We start from the raw sequence: 22,295 nt of genomic DNA on the forward strand, positions 1-22,295 counted from the left end.
ACTTCCCTTCCATCAACCCTTCATAGGCCTTTCCCCTGCATCCATTTTCCTTCCATCCATCACTCTTCCATTCACTGCGAAAGAGGAAGCATTTTCTGGTATAAACTATGCAGGGAACTGTTTGACCAAAGCAGGTCTGAGGTACTTCCCCATTCTATGAGCACCTGTCAGGGCCCGGAGGAGGGCCAGGCAGAAGGCCTCTCTCCCTCCTGCTCCCTGGCTCACCCCGGAGCTACTGCAGCTCCACACTCCTCACCTGTCTCTGTTCTCTTGTTAATCCTCACCCGAGGGCATGTTTATTGATTTTAGAGAGAGAAGTAGAGGGGTAGGGGGAGAGAGAGAGAGAAGCAACCATCGGCTGGTTGAGTCCCCTGTGTGCCCAACCAGGAATCGAATCCCCAACCTTCTGGTGCACGAGACAAAGCTCCAACCAACTAAGGACCCAGCCAGGGTGCCTCACTTGTTTTGTTCATTCTTTCGTTCTTTCCCATCTGATGGGACTATATTATAATAAGTTCCTTGCAAATATGATACGACTCTGTTGTAAGTCCTCCCTCACTTAAATTATTCTTTATTAATTATACTATCTAAGCCTTTCTGCTTTTAATACCTCTAATGTCCTAGGATAAGGTCCACAGGCTCTGGTGCAATCACTACTGCGAGGCCTAAAACCACCTCTTCTAAAACACTATACCACTTAGATCTAGCATTCCAGCATTTGGTGAACAGGTCTCAGATATCTTCTTCTTCTTCTTTTGGCATACTTTAAAATTATTTTTTACTGGTTATGCTATTATAGTTGTCTCAATTTCCCCCTTTGTCCCCCTCCATCCAGCACCCCCACTCCCTGAGGCCCTCTCCCCACCATTGTTCATGTCCATGGGTCATGCATACACATTCTTTGGCTACTCCATTTCCCATTCTGTACTTCACATGCCCATGGCTATTCTGTAACTACCTACTTGTACTTCTTAATTCCCCCACCTCATCACTCATTCCCCCACACCCCACCCTAATTTGGCAACCATCAGAATGCTCTCTATCCATGATTTGTCTCTTCTTCTTATTTTCTTAGTGTTTTTAAGACTCAATAGTTGATAGATATGTATTTATTGCCATTTTATTGTTTATAGTTTTGACCTTTTTTCTTAAATAAATCCCTTTAACATTTTATATAATAATGGTTTAGTGATCATGAACTCCTTTATTTTTTCTTGTCTGGGAAGCTCTTTATCTGCCCTTCAATTCTAAATGACAGCTTTGCTGGGTAGAGTAATCTTGGCTGTCAGTCCCTGTGTTTCATGACTTTGAATATTTCTTGCCAATCCCTCCTAGCCTGCAGAGTTTCTTTTGAGAAGTCAGCTGACCGTCTTATGTGGATGCCCCTGCAGATAACTGCTTTTCTCTTGCTGCATTTAAGATTATCTCTTTAATTTTTGGCATTTTAATTATGATGTGCTTTGGGATGGGCCTCTTTGCATCCACCTTGTTTGGGACTCTATGTGCTTCCTGGACTTACTTGCATGTCTATTTCCTTCACCAAATTAGGGAAGTTTTTCTTTCATGCTTTTTCAAATAGATTTCCAATTTCTTGTTCTTTCTCTTCTCCTTCTGGCACCCCTATCATGTGAATGCTGGAATGCCTGAAGTTGTACCACAGGCTGTTTACATTATTCCCTTTTTTTTGGTGGGGGGATCTTTTTTCCTGTTCTGATTGGGTGTTTTTCCTTCCTTATGTTCCAAATCATTGATTTGATTCTCAGCTTCATCCACTCTACTGTTGTTCCCTGTAAATTGTTTGTTATTACAATTGGTGCATCCTTTGTTTCTGACTGTATCTTGTGTCTCAGTATCATGGCCTAATGTAGTAGGTGTCCTATGGGGTCCAGTGGCACAGCCTCCACTATCACCCAAGCTGGGTACTCAAGGTGTGCCCTCCATATGGGCTGAGTACACCCTCCTCTTGTATTTGAGACTTGGTTGCTGTTGGCAGGTCAATGGGAGGGGTTTACCAGGCCAGTCATCTGCAAGAACTGGCTGTGATGACTTACCACCAACTCTGCCCTCTGTGGAAGATCAGCTGTGCAGGAGCAGGATGGCAGTGCTCTGATGTGATCTGTAGTTGTCCACTGTGTGTGCAAGGCTCTGAGACTTCCCAGGTGGTGCAGGCTAAGGTCAGCAACCATCTGTGTTATGCCTGGGGCCACCCTGTATGAGCTAAAGCAATCTGAGATGTCTGCTATTTGTGCTGGATTTGGAGATTCCCAGGCAAAGCCAAATTATGAATCTAGGCTGGCTGCTGTTAGTGCCATGTCTGGGGACACTTAGCAAGAGGTATGGGGGCTGGGGACTCACTGAGGCCAGCTGTCACTTGTTTGATAGAATTTGGGAAGTTGTAAAGCATGAGCCAAGAGCAATCATTCATATGGAAAAGTTGTGATTAACAGTTTGCATGGGCCTATAATTTGGATGGGATGGAGTCTCAGGGGATCCCCAGGGTGGGGCAGACAGTGGAGCCAGGCTGATGGAGTCTCAGATATGGCCCTCACCTGCCAGCTCTGTGGCTCTGTGGGAGGAGTGCTCAGAAAGGGACAATGGACACTGCCTGCCTTTTTGTCTGAGAGAAAGCTGTCCCCCAGCTCTTGCTTTGATGCCAGACACTTCAGTTCCTCCCCATATGCAACTGGTGCCTTTCAAGCCACTACCCCAGTGCTGGAGCTCACAGAGAGTGAATCTGAGTAAGTCTGTGTGTGGGTTCTTTAAAAGGAACTGCTTGGGACTCCAGAATTTTTTTCCATTGACTCAGTCCCTGCTGTTTTTTGCAACCAGAAGTTGTAGGAACTTATCTTCCTGGCACTGGAACCCTGGGCTGGAGGTTCTGGTGTGGGGCTGAGACTCCTCACTCCCCAGATATCCCTCCCAAATTTTCATCCACCACACGTGGATTTGGGACCAGCCTGTTCCGCATATTTGCCCCTCCTACCAGTCTGGATGGATGTGGTTTCTTTAATTCTGTAGTTGTCAGACTTCCATTTATCTCGAATTCTGATGGTTCTGAGTGATGGTTGCTCTATATTTTAGTTGTAATCTTGATGTGGTTGTGTCAAGAGGCAAGCCGTGTTTACCTGTGCCACCATCTTGACTGGAAGTCTTCAGTATCGTCTACGTTTTGCCTGACTCTTCAGCCTCCATTTTGCACATTGAAACGCCCTATCTTTTCTCTGGTTTATTCTTGTGTGCAGCTACTCCTCCCTCTGGTCAGTTTAAGGATGCTCTATTATCTAGCAAATTAGTGCACCTGACAATGGGTCAAGAGAAGCCCTGATTTATCGCTGGTGGGTCATCAGTGCTAGAGGCCTGGACTTGGGATTACTGTTTGAAGTGGGGTCAGTCTTGTGGGAATGAGCCCTTAACCTGTGAGGTCTTAACTCTGGAGAGTGTCAGAATTGCTTGGTGTGAGGAAAACGCCCACCTATTTGGTGTTAGAAGTGTTGTGAGCAACAATGAGTTCATGGTAACATGGAATGGCCTTTGGTATGTGACGATGTAGGTCCACCATCATGCATGATTGGATTCCAATCGTTCCATGGCACATGCTGTCCTTGGGGACTATTAAGATGATGTGGTCATTCACCCCACCACTTAGTGGCCTCAAGTTGTTACTTTAAAAAAAAAAACCACACTAATTCTGTGGGCTCCTCCCTCTCTATTCAGTATGACTCCAAATACAGTTGCCTCTAGAAGTACTTCCCTAGTCTCTCTTAGGCTGTCTACTGTAACCTCTTGCTACTTTGCAGTCAAGATAAATCAGATGACCAAAGTCACTAGTAGGCCCAGATGGTATGTCATTTCGGACCCCGAGGGGCTGCCTGAGGGGAGTTCCATGCTGAGCGCACCAGGAGAGTGTGTTGTCAGTTTTATACTCAGGATTGAATTTGCTTTGTTTTATTATTTTATTTAATTTACTATTTACGCTAAAAAAGTACATAATGGAACTTACTAAAAGAAAGCTTTATGAGCAAAGAAAATATCATTGAGGGTATAAAAGTAAGCATTGGGGAACAGAAACTGGGGACTTTTATACACATTAAATTTTAAAATGTCTACTTCTGGTCTAAGGAAACTTAGAATACACACTGTTGGCATGTTTATGTATAGAATAAAGGACAAAGCTATCCTAAAATGAAGTATTGAGTGTTATTATTCCTATTCCATCCTATATTCCAGACCTTTCATAATTTTGCAGGTGATTTCAATTGCTCAGTTTTCCATGTAAGAAAATGTCAATGAAAGTGACCTTAAATAAACCACAATCACTGTTTCTCAAAGAACTAAATTCGGTGTGAAACGCACCACATACACAGTTGCCACCACCCTGCCCTGCCTACTCCCGGAAGCATGAGCATCAGCCAGCCAGCGCCTGCGGGCCTGAGGCCTGAGCCCAGGCTATGACTGCACTGGAAGTCTCTAACTCCTCATGTTTTCCCCCGTCCAGTCTGTGCTCCTCACTGCAGCCTGACCTGATTTTCTTGCTCAAACTGCCTTCTGCGCTAAGACCAGCCAGTTCTGCAATGGATGCTGACTAGAGTCTATCCTCTCAGGCTGGCCATTTCAAACCCAACAGTTCGGTCCCCTGTACTCTGCCAACCTAGTCCTCCATTCTCTCCCCACCTTGCTCTCTCTCTGTCCTCAGCCACACTTACTCACGCGCTGTCCCAGAATACCATGGGCCCAGGCTGCCTCAAGACCTCTGTTTAAGTTGTTCCTTCTTCCTCCACACATAGCAATCCAACTTTTCCAAATCCTCCAAAACCATCCCCACCAAGAACAACTCAGGAGGTTTTTCTATTCCCCTTGGGTGTGGCCCCTCCCTCCCTGCCTCACACCTCACGCCTAATTTGCTGTGTTGACACTCTACTCCCAAGTCAGGGCTATATAGGAGAGAGTTCGTCTCCCCTACCAGACCTGGAGCCCCCAGAGAGCACTCTGCTTTCTGCATACCTCCCAGCACAGGAGCTGAGAAGAGAGCGCTCTGAACTGAGGGGAGGGGGAGAAGAGGACCCCGCCCACGCCAAACTCCAGCCTTCTGCATACTTACGGTTTCCACAGTTGAGTCCACCAAGGCCAAATGGGCAACTGCAAGTCAACAAAGAAAAATATCAAGAATTACTTTCAAATCTCAAAAGAAATAATTGAGGCAATCTACTAAGTAATTTCTAAATAAGGTTTGTAACAAACTCATCAGAGTACATGGACTCAAAGCCTACCTCATACAGGTTTCATTTTCAAGCCTATATCCATCTTCACATGCTGAAAGAGAAAAGGACAGACCATGAGTGTGTCTGCCTCTCTTGGCCCCAACTGCCAGTTGACTAAATGCCAGCCACCCTGAATTCTATAAGAATATTCTAGAACCAGAAGGCCACATATAGCTTTAGAATTATCTATTATCTGGGCTAAGTATATGTCAGCTCAACAACTAATTTTACAAAAAAAGTTTCTTAACCTCTTTGTGGCTGCCAGTTTTCCATCTATAAAGAGTAAATAATAATAACATCTACCTTATAGTTTCTTGGAGGGGATTAAGTAAAATAAGGCATGTAAATGGCTTAGCACAGTGCCTGACACATGGCAACCACCAAACAAATGTTTTACATTATTTCCCAGCAAACGTGATGCGCTCTGGAGGTTCTCTGTGGCCCCCATGTGACATCATGTACACAAAGACGAATGCATCGCCTTCTGTAAGTCTGACCTTTAACCTGCTGCTGGCCCCATCGGCCCCCTCCCATGAGGTAGTGTGTGTGGCATCCTCTGGGCTCTGGCCCTAGTGGCTGCCTCAGATTTCATAAAAGAAGACTTCCCTATAGTCTGTGCAGGTGATATCAGACATATCTAGATGAGCCCTGAACAGCACGTCACCTAAGACCAAAACTTTGAACCCTCTGGTGCCTCCCTGAAGGGCTGTGGTCCAGCCATTCCTCTCAGTCAGCAGTTCCCGAGTTTATTTAACCACAGAACACTTTCAGCACTACACTCAGCTGACAGAATGCCAGGACCCACAACACATGCGTGGATGAAAGCAGATAATAAAAAAATGGACTCGGACAAATCCACTGCTGCAAGGAATGTTAAAATTTGATTCACAACTAATATATGGTATATACTGCAAAAAACGATCCTGGGTAGGAACCGGTACTGAGTGTGGAGCAGCAATCCCTGAGCAGGTAGCACTCGTGCTAACGGAGAGATGTGAGTGCCAGGGCAGCCTGCACCACTGGGGGAAGGGGAGGGACCGCCCTGCAGACTGGGATGTGATACCTGAGATCTCGCAGACTTCCTGCATCCTCTCTCATGGATCAAGGCGAAATAATGTTAACTACCTACACAGACATGTGTAAGAGTGCCCTTCCTTCTATTTTTCCATGTTAGACATTAAATGTCCCTACCATCTAGAGACACAGCACAAGAGTTTTGTGGCAGGGCAAACAGTTTCAAACGATCTGTACTTCTCTCCCAGCAGATCACGAGAGCTGCGAACCTGGACTGCAGCGTTTGGACACTATGGAATCACTTTTCCCGAGCTACATTCTCTTGAGTGAAGGGCTACCTGGCAGAAGCAGCAGCCCTGGGCAAGCCCTGAGGGTGTTTGTCGGGCTGTCAGAGAGCTCACCACCACAATGCCGCTCAGTGACCTCCTGAGGAGGGCGCTCCAGAGACACTTCTCTTGGGCCCCAGAGTCTAGAAAGATGGGGATGCTCCTGATCAACTGTACTTTATGTTCCCCACCTGTTTTCAGAATCACGTTTCTCTATTTGCCTCAGTGTCCAGGAAGCTCAGAACCTGAATGAGAGGCCCACCTTTAGCAAACACGCAGGACCTGAGGGTGCATCTTTCCGTATAGTCACTTTCTTTCTAGCTGCAACAAAGCATCATTTTATTTCCCTTTCCACCTGATTTACCTTTTAAATTTAATCTTCCTTTGTTACATGGATGTTCATTAGGTGCTTCGATTCTTTTTTGCAACAAGGCAGAGCACAATCATACCCCATTAAGGAAGGAGGAACCAGGCCCCTGCCCCAAACCTGTGGCACCTTTGAGTGCTCTGCTGGCCTGGCCATCTCAGGGGAGGCCTTGTCTCAGGCACCAGCTGAGCACTCCGGCCTCCCGGTCATGGAAAATGCCTCACCGAGGCTGTCCTATGTCTCGGCAGGCCCTGGGGACTTGGGAGGCCGCCCCTGGATGACCCTGTCTGCAAGGCAACTGCTGGCGTCACCCGCAACTCACCCGACAACTCTGGCACCGAGGCGACTGATGCCACACACCAGTGTGTTCTGTCCGAAGCACTTTTTCCTGAAAATGTTTGTACCTCAGATCTACCCACCCAACCCTCCTCTGCTGGGCGGGAGCTTTCCACTCTGTGACCGTCATCCAGCCACACATAAGGTCCATCTGTTGCCCGGCCTGCAAGCTGCTGATGGGCCAGGCTATTTTCACTTAGCTTCAGAAGTATCCTGACTTCTGATACAGTGAAACATCTTTATTTCCAAGGGGCTCATTTGGCCATTCACGGAGGACGGATGCTACTGCGGGCATGGAGCTATTCTAGGGGCTCTGGGAGGAAAACCTGGTCACAGCCACTTCCGCACACCTTATCGCCACCCTTGGGGGACTCCAATCCCCAGTGCACTGAAGAGGCAACAAATGTGAGTATAACTAGCATATACACCCAAATGGGCTTCCCCGTTGATATGGAACACAAGAAAATTCAAGCCCTCTGGCCTTTTTTTTTTAAAAAAGTGGTGGAATATTTTTAAAAAGTAGAGAACTCTTTTGTTCTCTTGCAGGAAACTACCTCGAGCCCTGCCAGTCTTGTCCTGTCATATTTGCTGCCCTGTCACCTGCCTGTTCATCCAGCAGACATTCGTGGAGCGCCGCAGTGTGCCGGGCATATTCCAGGCACAGGCCCCGCCCTCCAGGCACTGTGGCCCAGTGAGAGAGAGAATCCTGCCAACGTGCAGCTGGAATTCATCATGACGCCTGTATGATGGAAGGAGGCTAAGACGCCTGCGGGAAGGGCACCTACTTTGATTTTGTATGACACTTGGAAAGACGGGTAAAGACATGTCACATGAGACACCGTGTGCACGCGCGCATGACAAAAGGACAATGCAGCTACACTAATGAACAACAAATTACAGAGATTTAGAAAACACACCCACACCTGTATCTTATATTTACTCAGGGGACTGACCCCTGATTTGCAGTGTCCAAAACCGGGCTAATTTTAAATACCCCTGTGCTCCAGCACCGATGGCCAGAAGATGTCACTGCTAACCCATCAGAAGCCAGCTGACAGGACTACGATGGGCGGAGATCCCAACTGTACTCATTAGAGGCCTGAGAGCCACATGTGAAAATCGAACAAACGAGGATACTGCAGAAACGAGACTTCTCAGCGCCTCAGCAACGGGCCCAAAAGCTAACCAAGGTTTCTGTATGCTGGGTCATTACTGGGTCAGTACTTGAGAAACAGAGATTGCTGGTGCCTGTGTCTGCACTGGGAAAATCTGCGGCAGCTCTGCAGTTGCTAACGCTAGTCTGTAAGTGACACAACTATGACGCTGCTAACAGGGAAACAGAGAGGGCGTGGCTCGGGCCAGCCAGGGGCAGCAGGGGCAGGGCCACTCTCTCGGCCATCAGCATCTGCAGAGGCGTGGTGCCCAGGGGCCCGCACGCCTACAGGCCTGTGCTTCTGCCACCTTCCCTGTCCCTTCTGCTGGCCACACGGTGCCCCAGCAGAGGACTTCAGCTGTGGTCACCTTCCCACACGAAGTGGGGCTCTACAGCCCGGTTTCTCAGAAGGGCAAGGAACACTTGGCATTAAACCAGATAAGATGGAATTAGGAAGCACTATCTCTTTGAGTCAAAGCGGCAGCCTGACGTGGTGCTGAGAAGCACGCTGTGAAGCTGTCAGGCATCAAGGCCGCTGCCTGTCGTGGAGCACCAGCCCTCTTCTTCGACACCCACTGCAGGGCCTGCGTGCAGAGCCGAGGCTGTGCACCTTCAAAGCCCTTTGTCTATAACCCTAAGTCACAGCATCTGAAGCTCAGGATGAGAACACTGCCCTGAAATGTGTTTTTATCCTCTCCTGATAGAATGAGTCCCTTAGTGGGAAGTTCTGACAGATGTAAGTGGCATGCCTCCTTTCCTGATTTTTACTCGGAACCAGCACACCTGTCGCCGGCAGGAAGAGTGAGCCAAACAGACTCTGATGTGACACAATGCCTAAGGCTACATTCTGGCCTGACGTCGCCGTGCTTCTCTCACGGCCACGCACTGCGGCAGTGAAGTCATCTTATGTTAAAGTGCTACTCGTTGAGCAGACTTTAATCTCAAACGAAATGAATTTCAGCTTGCAAAAAGGTTTGCAGAATTTGCTTTCTTCCCTCAACCACCTTAGTGATTCAACAACAACCTGGGTAACATATAAGAGGAAATGCCTATGTTGTATGAAGTACCGCTTGTTACGCTGCCTTCGTTAACTCTCAGGGGAAACTGAGGTTCGGTGAAGCCCAGTGACTTGCCCAGGGTGTATCCTGCCCGGTGCTGCTGAGGTGGACTCTGACCCCCGTGCCTGAGTCCCATCGGAACTCTGTTTGCTGAGCCACAGCTGCTGCTAAACGGTACAGCCTGACTCTGTGCTTCTATTGCAGTTGTAGGAGATTAGCACACAATAGAATAAAGCTTTGGGAGTTAAAACATTTTTCTAACTTCCTTAAAGTGGGGAAAAAAACCCCGAAAAGAAAAGAAAAGAAAAGGCGTTGCCACCACAGGCATTCCATTCTCTTTTCTTTCCCTTTGAACCCAGCGGCCAGGCCAGCGCAGGGTCAGAGATGACGCTATTATTCCGAGGAGATAATGTATTCTACCCTGCTGTGAGCGAAATAAAAACAACTGGTCACCCCAAGTTTAGAACAGTCACACCTAGAGCGGGAAGAGAGCCCTGGGCAGAGCAAAGCATCTGTCGTGTCCCAAGACGGGCCACAGAGCCCCGAGAGCCCGCCGCACCTCGGCAGGAGTGGTCCATCTTGTTGAACTGGAAGTAGCCCGACTTGCACTGACACAGTGCCACGCCGTCCAGGTCAGTGCAGATGGAGGTCTCTTTGTCACATTCCGGAGTCTTCCGCTTACACAAGCTGCCCGCTGGAATGGAAAAACAAGACAGTGAAACAAAACAAAACCTTTTAGACTTCAAAGCTTCAGACACGTGAACTTTCTATTTTAAGAGGCTCCGAGAACAATTTTCCAAAAAGTGTATGTGGCGCACACTCCTTTCAGAGGTCCATTCTGCCTTCTGCCACCCTCCCCCCGTTGGCCCCAGGCCCGCTCACTAGAAGTCTGCCCTGCGTGCCCTGAGACGGAGAAACCCAGAATAAACTGCTGTCCCCAACCCCAGCATCCGCCGCAATCCAGCCCTCGAAAGTGTGACATCTTCTTGCTTAAGGACTGCAGCGGGGAGACTGACACAAACCCAGAAGCCATGACCACACTCTTCTGAGGAAGCTGAGGGACTCAGGAAGCATGTCTCAGCCCTACGTCCGTGCAGCCAAAAGGGATGCAGCACACTACTGGGGAGGCAGCTTGCTACCTAACACAGACGTGCCGAGGGGAGGTGTGGAAGATAACTGCTCTCTGGGGGCTGAAGTTTAATAATGTCACCTGTCTGCCTCCCCACTACACTCCCCGTGTCTTCAGGCTTATTTGTCTTGGGTCTTCAGCACCTTTTACGGAGACTGGGCCACACACCAGCGCCCGATAACGCACAGGCCTAAGGGGCACCGGACCACCCGTCGCCAGGTCAGCAAGAGAGCTGGGCGGGCAGAGCGGAAGTGCCTCCTTCCTCCTGTCCCTATTTCTCACACGTGTGTCCACCTGTCTGTGTCCAGCCCTGGGCGTGTGGGCCATGTTCATTTCGTTGATGACAAAGAACCATTCAACTGTTATCCAAAAAGCACTCGTGCTGGACATGTGGCCCTCCCTGACACTGTGTAGCTTGACCCCTCTCTGAGGTTGTACACAGCGGGCACAGTGAGGGTGCATTTTACCATCTAAGGTAAGCCTGACCAAAAAAGATACATGTAATTGGGGTACACAGACAACAGAACGAACATACAAAACCAGCGGGAGAGTAAGCAGTAACTGATGCAGACCCACGTACATGACAAGGCAAGCCTGCCATATGCTGCTGTTGTTGGCAGACAAGTGCAAGTTCAGGACGGGGAGAGGGCCATGGAAGGGCAATGGGCATGTTGTGCAGTGAGGGTGGTCTCTCTTCTCCCCTTCTCCCACCTTAAGGAAGACATCGACCTATTCAGAAACCAGCTCTTAACACGGCGGAACTGTCCCCACCTAGGCAGGTTCTGGTGATGAGAGCTGACACCCACACGGGAGGGTCGGACTGTGGGAGGAGGCGCAGAATCAGCCTCCTTTTCTGAGTCCCGAGAGTTTGGGACCTGGTGGATGGCCTGGTCACTGGGAGGTAAGGTTAGGACACGACTCTAGTTCTCAGTGCCAAATTTCCTGTCTTTATCAGTGGAAGCTTACATGCTAAATGAGAACCCTGTTTGTGTGTGTGATAGAAATTCCTTTGTTTAATGTGGGGAGTCTGTATTTAAGGGAGAAAAGTAAAAAATGGAAAATTTCACTAGGCAAACACCACAAAGCTGGCACCAGAGAGGCTCCCAAACCCTGCAGTCCCTCACGTGCACCTTCTGAAGGCTCTGCCAGTCCTCGAGCCTTGATCCGAAGAAGGACGCCCGGGGCCAGAGGCTGCCCGGGCCAGCACTAGCCTTGTCCTGCAGCCCGCCTGAGCTGCCTGGCCTGATTCGATGCTTTCTGGACCCAAGGTCGAGTTTTCCTTTCGTCCTGCCCGTTCACCTAGCGTGCTGGCCAACACTGCCCTCCGCCTGAGCACCCCTTCCCTGCACAGAAGCAGGTTCACCGGACGCAAGGACAGCTGGCCTGCCTCTGCAAGGAGGAGCAGCTGCCCTAAAACCTCGCCATTGACGTTCCATCATAAACCCATCAAATGGAATCACTCAGAATCCCATTTTCATTTTAAGCCTGGTGAGGTGATCTTCTATGTCCACACTTCCCACGGTCCTTCCTGGGCATGACGCCCACCACACAGACAATGAGAACTTAGGTGAATCCAAGGCCGAGATGCAGCATGGCATGGGCGATTTCCAAGGACTCGAAACCTCTCGAGACATGAGCTGAAGGGTTTTGAAAGGCGGGGAAGCAGGTAGTTTGTGAACTGAAAAGTAAAATCTGCCTTTCCAGTGACTGTGTCCAGAGGAGCCCGCCGCTGCCCAGAGGCTGGAAACACCCGATGTCAGAGCCTGAGGGCCCTGGCCCATCATGCCCGCCTTGCCAGCACTCAGATGGGGGTGCGGGGCACGGGCCAAGCTGAGTGTGCTGGCAAGACCTGGAGAAGACCTGGGATTCAGAGCAGACAAGCGAGCCTGCAATTCACGGGCTCTGAAAGGAGAGGGGACGCATGTGTGGGGACAAGGAACTAAGTAGGTTATCTCGGGACCTTCTTCTCAATTTTGCAGTGAAAATTTTTACTGTTCTTAAAAAAATTAAAGTCTTAAAAAAGAAAAGAACGGAACCTCAGCAAGGAAAATAGGAGCTTTCCCACAAGCCACAGACACCCAGGCGGGTGGAAGAAAGAGTCTGAGAGGGACCAGGCTGCTCTGAACACGCCCTTACAGACCCAGCATCTGGCCCCTGGATCTGCAAGGCATGACCTGCATTTACTAAGGACAAAAAGCAACCTCACACAATGCTGCCCACAGAGGGTGAGGTCCCTGAGTGTGTGGTGAGTTCAAAGATCCCCTCCCTACTTGCTGGGGAGGACAAATTGGGGCCCTTGGATCACAAAAGGAAGCAAAGCAAACCAAAGAGTTCTTGCCTCAGAGTTCAGAGCACAGTGTAACAAGGCATGGATTTTTAAGCTAATTCCCCAATGATGCTGAGTGATAGCAACTCCAATTCCATGAAGTTTAGCTTTTTTAAAAACATTAATAACTAGCCCTGAAATAGGCCAAAGGTGTGGCATTCACCCCAGAGTGGAAGGCTAACTCTTGGCTCGCAGGCTCTCTCCAGGGAGGGCGCTGCTGACAGCCCTGGGACCAGCGCTCAGAGCCCTAGCCCACGGGAACCACGTCCTGGATCTACCAGCAGATGCGGCACCAGAGCTGCTACCTACAGCTCAGGTCAGCGTCTGGGCACCAGACGGGTGCTCACACAGGCTCCACATCCCACCTGTGCAGTGAAACGAGCCCAGCAGAGCCCACTCTGATCGCTGACGAGATGACAGCAGGGACAAGCCCCCTTTGCGAAGAAGCACTTTGATTCCCGCAGTTTTCCCATCCCAGAGGCAAAACTGCTCCTCCAAGACCCAGATTTGCCTTCTGAATTTGTTCCTAACCCTTTTCCCCATCTGCTTTCTACTAGATGCACCACAGATGCTTTTTGGCAAAATGGGTAAAGCAAGAACAAGAAGACAGAGATTGTCTTGAATGGCACCAGGCAGTCTGTGCTACATCACTCTGGTCTTGTTTCTGTGCACTGGCGACGTGCAAACAAACAACAGTGGCAGGTAATGCCGCACACGCTTTCTTACTTAATGGTGTAGGCCGAAGTGGGGTGGGGGTACTGACAAGCAGGTACATTCTGCGTGTGAACGTCTGTCTCCCCAGAGAGAGTAGGAACTTTGCAAGGGAAAGGAGAGTGATCTCTGCTTCAGCACATCAGGTCCTGTGTAGGGACAGAAGGGGCAGCCTGCCAAGGACCAGGTGACTTTAAGACTACATGTGTGTGAGTGCACACACGTGTGTACAGAAGTGCACACACACAAAGGTCTTTTGCTTAACACCCATTTCAAAGATAGCCTGGCTCTGTGATGAGCTTTCTTGGACCTGAGCCCCGGACACCTTACATTTCTATGCTAGGTCATTTCTATTCTCTGTGCCTAACTGCATGGGTGGGGCCCTCCCAGGGTCCATTCTCTTACCTCTAAAGACCCGCCTCTGAGATCCCAAGAGCTGGCAGACCTCGGCAGAGGACCTGCAGGAGTTGACACATTTCTGCATCCCGTCGGCCAGGTCAAACAGAGTCACATTGGAGGCCAGGGAAAAGGTGGTTTGCAGCGACATGACCACAGTGCTGGACTCCCTATAAAAAACATGTGTAGGTTTGTATTGTTCTAAAAGGACATGTGGGCCCCAAGGCTTTTGAAAAACAAGTGTCATCTCCATTGTCCAGTGAGGGAATGAGACAGCATGAGGGTCCACTGACTTTGGTCACGCTGTGGCTTGGTCAAAACAGCGTCCAGCTTTATTGCTGCTACCCATGAAAGAATATCCTCCCCTTTCTACAGACTGGTTCACAGGCAAATGCACTTACCTAGAAGCGTGAGCGGTGGATCGGGTATAACCAGGTAACGTGGAAAAACACATATTTAACTGAAAGAAAGAACAGGTTTGTCATTAACTGTGAGTTAGACAAAAGCCTTAGACCTGGAACCAATTTCCTATTTTCAGAATTAAACAGGCATTTTCCAGCCATTGAGTTATCAGCAGGGGGTTTTATAGAGGAGTGGTGTCCTTTTCTTGTTCCCTTCTTAATGCCTTCCTGCGCTTATGCTGTTTTCCGGGCGTACAAAGGGAGAGAGGCAGACAGTAAATCAGTGGGGAAAATCTTGGCAGGAACGATGTTCGGAACAGCACCCTTGGATGCAAAACATCTTCAAAGCAGCAGATCTCTTCTAAGACCCAGGGTTTCAGAAAACTCAGAGGCAACTGTTTATTTGGACTTTGGATAGTTGAACGAGCCTCACAAAAAGGCTGGTTCCTCTCAGGCACCCCAGGTCTGGCAGACCCTGCGTGCACCCTTCTTAATCTGCAATGAGCTGACCCAACTCAAAGGTCTTCCTCAAAAGGCTCTCCATGGGAAATTATGTTATGTGGGTCAAGAACCCTTTTGTTGAGAGCAAATTAAGACTGACTGCCTGTGTTTGCCTCATGGTCTCAGAGAGAGCAGGAGATCCCTCCAGGGCATAAAGAAGTGCCATGCCTGCTTCCCTGTTCTCCCCACACGGGGCTGGGGGTTTCTGTTAGGCAGCAGAGGGTCTCAATACCTTGACCAGTGAAGACCCACCTGGCTTCAAAGCCCATGTGTCAGATACACCTCAAACACGGGATGTTATCAAACCCTTTATGGCTTTGTATGACATTGCTTTATACTTTGATGGGCAATGATTTGCTGTTAGCATTATTACTTAAGCTTTGTTTTATCCCCAGGTGAAAACAGAAATGGCACACTTTGGAAGAGGATGGAACCTTGGGAAAGGTCACTTGAGTAGCTTCTCCAGTCACTGCCCAAATGTTCACTATTTCCTGGGGTGGAGATGTCACTTAATACGTTGACACGGGGTAAAAGTTAGCAAGTCAGAGTTGTCAGTGAGCAGCGTGTAAGGGAAAGGACTGCCGGGGCAGGGGGTTCTGAGCCCCGCACTATTGACCTGCAGCACAGCCAAGGGGCAGGTGCGGTGGAGTGACACCACCACCAGGGACAGGGTTAGAAGGTGTGAAAGTAGACATAAAACCCACTGTGTGGTAAAGAATTACACCTTGCCCAAAGAGAGGTCTAGCCCTTAGTTCCTCAGAGGTAATCTCTAAGCCTTTGGAATGGCCTGCCTTTGTTTTCCCAGAGGCTCAGGCCACTCCAGATAGTCTTGCACCGTGAAGTATGGTGAGTGCTTTGAGTCATATGATGTCCCCTGGACCTCCAGAGGGGATGGAGACTGAGGTCAGCCACATGGCCGGTTGACTACGTCTACAGATTGGCTCTAATTTTAGTACATGGGCTGCTGAAGCGAGCACTACACGTTGCCTTTAGACACCAAGATACAAGTACGCTCCCAGGCTGGCCGCGCTGCATGTCTACCAAACACACTGTTGCCCAGGGGAGCTCACGCCGTCCACGACTCCAAGGGAGAGAAACACCAGAAGCACCAAGTTTGGAGCCCTACACGCCTCCCTTCCCTCAGCTCCCTTCCCTCGGCCTCGACCTGGAGCTGTTCACTGTAATAAACCGTAACTGTAGTATGACAGCCTTTGGTGAGATCTTTAGTCCTAGCGAATTACCAAATCTGAGGGCAGTCTTGGGGATCCCCGAACTTACAACTGCTGTCAGAAGTGAGGGTGGTCTAGTGGACTGCTCCCCAACTTTGCACGTGCTCTGTGTGAGCTCAGGCAATGTCATTAACTTCTGGAGCCTCTCAGTCTTCCATCTACAAAGGTGCTAGCAGGTGGAAGTGAGGTTACAGAAGTGAGGCATCTGTCAGAGCACCTGTCACGGAGCAGATGCTCAGTGGGTAAGAACCAGGGCTGGAATCTAAATTTTATACAAATAAAATCCACAGTCCCATATAATCTGACAGGTTTTGGATAATATACTAACTCTCACCCATAAAGAACAAGTAAACTGAAACCAGAAATCAGCTGATCTCTGAAACTTATTTTAACGACAAACTTCAATTTTCTAAACACCAAATCTTAGACTCAGGTAACAGATGAGAGGCAAAATTTAATATCTGAGTTTCATTTCATTTCATTTCATTTCTTCTTTCCTCTCTATTTTTCTTTCTTTTTCCTGACAAAAAGTAAGCAAAGAGGGAAAGAAGAATCAAAGTCCCCTAGATAATTATGCAATGAGTTCTCAGCCCTGGACCATCGGGATTAACTGCTCTGCCTTGACATTCTCTTGAGGAAAAAGAGCCTCATCCTCTCCACCTTCCTGAACACAGAGAGCAAGTCCCAGAGCGTGCCGACAGCAGACGGGATAGTAGGATTCCCTGGGTCATTCCTCTTCACCAACAGCTTTCACAGGTTCATCATGGCTTCTGAACATCTGCGGCTCTCAGTTTCCACGTGGAAAAGAAGTGCCAAGGCCCCGATGCCCTGATAAAGGCTGCACCTGAGGACAACCTCGGAGAACCACTTCCCCTGGGGACCACTAGTTCCCAACGCCTCCCTTCTATTTCCGAGAGGCCTGTTACTCTGCCTTCCGAATGTAACAGGAATGATCAACGCAGGGGACACAGCTGATCCCTAGGAGGTTCCCGATTCTGAATGCAGTCTGTTCTAGAAAGCAAAGGACTAGAAGGAAGACATCTTTCGGAAAACTTACTGTTTGGGTGATCTCATTTTCAACTTCACGTAGATCCGAATGCTTTTCCATGGTGATGTTAGGAAACATTTTCTTTAATTTAAACTCTGTCACGAAGGTTCTCACTGAAAGTAAAAACATAACCTGTTAGGCTACACTGCAGGTGGACCTACATGACCACGTGTCTGTAGACTTCTGGGGCGTCCAGCTTTACTCCACCTCAAAGGGCCACCTCTGCGCATTTCTTTCTCCTGGAGGGTGGAGGCCACCTCTCCGGCTCTGGGCTCCTCTCCAGGACAGTGAACATCTGCTGAGCTGAGCTGAAGGCTCAGACTGAGTATGTGGGAGGGCTGCCGAGAGGAGCCTTCTTCACGTCTCTCTAGCGGCCTTCCCATAGCACATGCCTCACAAAGCTGCGACAAAGGAAAGAGGGGAGCTGGCCTGAACAACACACTCCCACAGGGAGACACGGGGCTGGACACAGAAACTCTCGCCAAGCCCGTAAAGGTTTAAGGGAGGAGAGCCCTTGCACTCTAGGTCTTTCACCAAGCTGGTGAGTCCTCACCTTCACGGGCAGGCTTCGGCCTCCTCTTCGCACTACTGTCACCCCCACCAACCCCTATTCCTCCTGCTCAGAGAAAATGCCCATTTTGTCACGGATAAAAGAGCCTTCCAGACAGAAGTCAGTAACTTCCCAAGGTCACACAGCTTCCAGGGGCCAAAATTAACATTTAACGTCACATGCGCCCATCTTCTGGGTTCTACACCTGCAGCCCCCTGAGGAATCTGATAGTCTAAGGACGGCCAAGGGGCTGCAGCGGAAGGTTCCAGACATCCTCAGTGAGGCCCCGCTCCAGGAGGCTGCCAGACTCCGTGACTATGAGCCGCCTAATGAAACGACTCATATTCAAGATAATGCTGGATTCAGGCACGAAAGAAAGCAGCCTCATTTTCAAGGCCCATTTCTCTCATAAAATAAAATTCCAGTTAACGTCAATTTGTGCTAATCAGGCCTGAGGGGAATGCAACTTACAGATGGGCAGGCAACCAAAAGTCAGCATAGCCTGCTTTATATCTGGCTCTTATCTTCCTTTATATTAAATTGTTATCTTTCCCTCTGGACAGAAAAGAAAAAATAACCCAAAGCACACAAACTCCTGAAGCTGCTTTTTCAGAGAAAGCTAGCTTGCTGAATTAAAAAAAAAAAAAAAAAAAAGGGCCCACGAATGAGCCAGGGAAAACATTTAACATCTTATACTTACTGTCTAAAGCCTTTAATCCTTATTTAACATCTTTTTGCTCTTTCTACAGTTCAGTGAAGCCAGCTGCTAAGGACTCTTTCTGAGCAGCAGGGAGCTCTTTGAAAACATTCTTGGCCAAATGAAAGCATTTCAGCATGCTCTAATTTGCATGTTCCTCTGGTGTTTATGAACAATGAAGTTAAATGACTTGCAAAGGGAAAGATGATTGTTAACACAATAGACCCACTCTCCTCCTGGACCCTGGGGACCCTGGGGACACTCCACACACCGGCTTCCAGAACCGGCACCCCACTCCTCTGTCTTCACATCTCACAGGTCCAGCTTTACACCCAGACACTCCGTACAGAAACAGACAGATTGCAAATGCCAAGTACACAGATCTCTCCTGAACCGTGACAGTGAATGTGGCCTCTGCTTTCAGTGTGAGTGCGAAGATGGCATCACAGGGCCTGTTCCCAGTCCCTGCACCCTCCCCAGGCACACAGATATCCTCACCTCCGCAGTTACACACTTGGCTCTAAGGCAATTTCTTTCATCAGATCTAACTGTTGATTTACACACGTATCAAAAATGACTTAGGATCCACAATTACTTTGTATTCAGAGTGGTTTATTATTTTCAATGCTTTCAAGTCTGGTCCAAATGGTCCCAGAGGTTAAAGACTAATGTTAAACATTACCTCCCATCTGGAGAATTCTACCCTTTTCTTTTCTTTTTTTTTCTTTTCTTTTCTTTCTTTTTAAAAAAAAATTTTATAGGAGTTTATTTGAACCGAACTGGCAACACATGCCAGGGAGTGCGCCTGAACTCTCCTATTTTCAAAGCTTGCTCAAATACATTATTATATTTGATCGCCACAATAACCCCGAGTGGGAAGTGGACCAGGGGTAACCTGATTTTACAGCTGAGGAAAAGGAGGTGCAGGGGTCACACCCTACATGGGTGGTGGTGCTGGAGACGGAAGCTGGGCACTGGAGTCCCTGGGCAGGTGCACTTTCCGCACGGCTTCGGAACAAAATCATTTCCATCTTCTCCCTTCTTAAGCCAAAAACTCCTGGCTTATTTCTTATAGGGTCTAGCTAAATGGAGTAGGTTAACCAAAAGTATTAGAATAAGAGGAATTCTTGATTTCGACTGATATCTATATTCCTAGTTTTTTCCTTCTTTAAATAATGCTTTGACTTGATCCTTGTAAAATACAAAAACAATTTTCAAAATTCTACCATTATTTTAGTAGGGTAGCAACTGTTGTAACACATTTCTAGGCCAAGATGGAGCTGCTCCTGCTCAGGGTGCTAGGTCGGCAAGCCGAACTTTTGTAATCCTATGCAAGTGCTCTGCTGGGCCAGAAATGTAGTGTATCCAGTTGGCCAATCCCCATACTCCACGCCAACCCTGGGCTTTACACTTATTTCCTTGTTCCTTGATCTTTCTAAATAAGGTTGGATATACAGCCCCAGCCAATCACACACTGTTTCCATGCTGCCACTTCCAGCCCTCTAAAAAATTCGTGCTTGCAGACAATCTTTCAGGAAAAGTGCTCTACAGCTTGTGAGGTGCTGTACTCCCCCATCCGTGAGCTGTTCTCCCTTAAATTAAGGATGTCAACCTCATTACTAAATTGCTTTCATTGTGCCATTTGACACAACCTTCTACAAAGTCTGATGATTCCCCTTGGCCTACAGGCAATAGGAGTTCATGCAAATGATATTTGCAAAAGACAAGGACATCTGTTCTCTCAAAAAAATATTTACTGAGTCCTTTTTGTGTGTTAAGAATCACACTGGACAATTTAAGATGGTTCAAAGTTGACTCACTTTACCTGCCAGTTTCCTTGTCGAGCTTAGATAACAACTCTCTGTTCTTCACTTCTAATTTTTCAACAAGTCAGGTAAGGAACGAGGCACTCAAACACAGGGTCACACAGTGCGCAAGAACTCTCACGACTGACATGGTACTGCGCACTGGAAGGACTGTGGGCCGGGAACCTGGCCTCTGATCAAGCAGCTGTTTATGCTGGGCCACTGAGCACCTTGTCGGGGCTCTAGTTTTCTGTGGATCGTTTACTTCTTAATCTTAAAGCGGTGATTATACCTAAAATCAACCAAGTTTCATGAAGCTATCAAATTAGGAAACAAAATACAACAAATTGTCTAGTACGGTTATGGCGATAGCTTTGTAAAAATACATCTGCCTGTGGACAAGGACATGAAGATTGATTTTAAATATGAAAAGAATTGCGAATTTAGTAGGACAATTGGGTTTTTCTTCTCTTTTTTCTCTCCCTTAAAAGCATTTTTGAAACTATGTGATTAGAATATCCTTTGATACATTCATATTTTTTGTAACTGCAGGCTGGAATGATTAAGCAGTGTAATTAATGCACAAATGATGGCATATTTATATGCTCATAAAAAACCTTGGCTAATATTTTTAATAACATGAGAAAATGTTTAAGATGTAAAGTTTGCACAAATACCACATAATTTCAACTATATAAGAATGTAATGCACACTAAAAAACTTTCAAATAAGATGATATATTTCTCTCTTTTTTTCTTTTTTTAAAGATTTTATTTATTTATTTTTAGAGAGGGAAGGGAGGGAGAAGGAGAGAGAGAGAGAGAAACATCAATGTGTGGTTGCTGGAGGTCATGGCCTGCAACCCAGGCATGTACCCTGACTGGGAATCGAACCTGCGACACTTTGGTTCGCAGCCTGCATGCTCAATCCACTGAGCTACGCCAGCCAGGGCCTAGATGATATATTTCTAAGTGGTGGAATAATAGACAGCATCTACCACTTCTTGCTACGTTCCTTATGTTATACCTTGGACGAATATTGATTTTGATTAGGAAGAGAAACAATGCTACTTTCTATGGTCCTTTGCAAAATATACTGTGGTATAGAAGGAGCTCCAAAACAGACTAACTCTTACCCAAATTGCATATTCCTTTTTCCAGCTGGTACCCAACTGGGCATCTGCAGGTGAAGGACCCCTGAGTGTTGTTGCACGTGGCCAGGGGTGGGCAGGGGTTCGAGAGGCACTCATCCACATCTGCAGAGGGCAGAAGAGCAAAACCAAAGCCCATTACAGCAAGCATTTACTAACGGCCGAATGGCACCAGGCGTAGCGGGGCCCCAGGGGTGAGCTGGACATTAGCCTTGTTCTCAAAGGGCTACCAGCCTATTAAGGGTAGAGGCAGCAAATACACAGCCAACTATAAACACAAGGCGGGATTTGGAAGTACAGAGAAAGTAGCAGATTTTAATGGAAGGAAGGACTAAGATGGTTTCAAATAATATATGGACTAAGACTAGAAGAACGTTAATAGGCAGACGTAAGTGGGGGGACTCCAGGCTGAGGCACAGCACAGTGAAGGCCAGGCGCAGGAAAGTGGAGGGGCTGGGGGAGCTGTGCACGGTCCGGAGCGGCAGGAGCCAAGGGGGCCCACAGAGTGAAGCCAGATCATGGAGGCTTGTCAACCTCAGTGTCTGACATTATTCTACTGATGACACGTACGTGTGTTACCTCTCAAGTAAGCAGGGTATTGATTTGAAAATCTTACTCCCCTGAACTTTGGAGGAAAAAAAAAAGAGTTCACTGTCTACCTCCATGAGCTGTTGGGTTGCAGACCACAGGAGATGGCCTCTCCTCTTACCCACACTGCAGTCGTCCCCTTGCCAGGAAGGTGAGCACACGCAGCGATGCCCACGGTTGGGGGCGTCCACAAAGCACTTCCCATCGTGAAGACAAGGGTTAGGGGCACAGCCGCTCACTGAAAACACATTC

The 22,295-nt window shown here is 48.1% G+C and overlaps 1 protein-coding gene across 3 annotated transcripts in view; it reads right to left on the reverse strand.

The window, feature by feature from the left end:
- Positions 1-22,295, reverse strand: part of HEG1 (heart development protein with EGF like domains 1) — an 89,314-nt gene that overhangs the window by 22,193 nt on the left and 44,826 nt on the right. For all 3 annotated transcript variants that reach the window (XM_045850845.1, XM_045850844.1, XM_045850846.1), the window contains exons 8-15: positions 22,165-22,281; positions 21,441-21,560; positions 17,263-17,366; positions 14,476-14,534; positions 14,084-14,244; positions 10,072-10,206; positions 5,268-5,310; positions 5,099-5,136 (exon numbers count right to left, since the gene is read on the reverse strand). In XM_045850845.1, the coding sequence (XP_045706801.1) occupies positions 5,099-5,136; positions 5,268-5,310; positions 10,072-10,206; positions 14,084-14,244; positions 14,476-14,534; positions 17,263-17,366; positions 21,441-21,560; positions 22,165-22,281 (777 nt within the window). The remainder of the gene's footprint in view (positions 1-5,098; positions 5,137-5,267; positions 5,311-10,071; positions 10,207-14,083; positions 14,245-14,475; positions 14,535-17,262; positions 17,367-21,440; positions 21,561-22,164; positions 22,282-22,295) is intronic.

This window comes from Phyllostomus hastatus, unplaced genomic scaffold (genome assembly GCF_019186645.2).
Source record: "Phyllostomus hastatus isolate PE091 unplaced genomic scaffold, TTU_PhHast_1.1 phas_contig_86, whole genome shotgun sequence".
In the NCBI taxonomy this organism is placed as follows: Eukaryota; Metazoa; Chordata; class Mammalia; order Chiroptera; family Phyllostomidae; genus Phyllostomus; species Phyllostomus hastatus.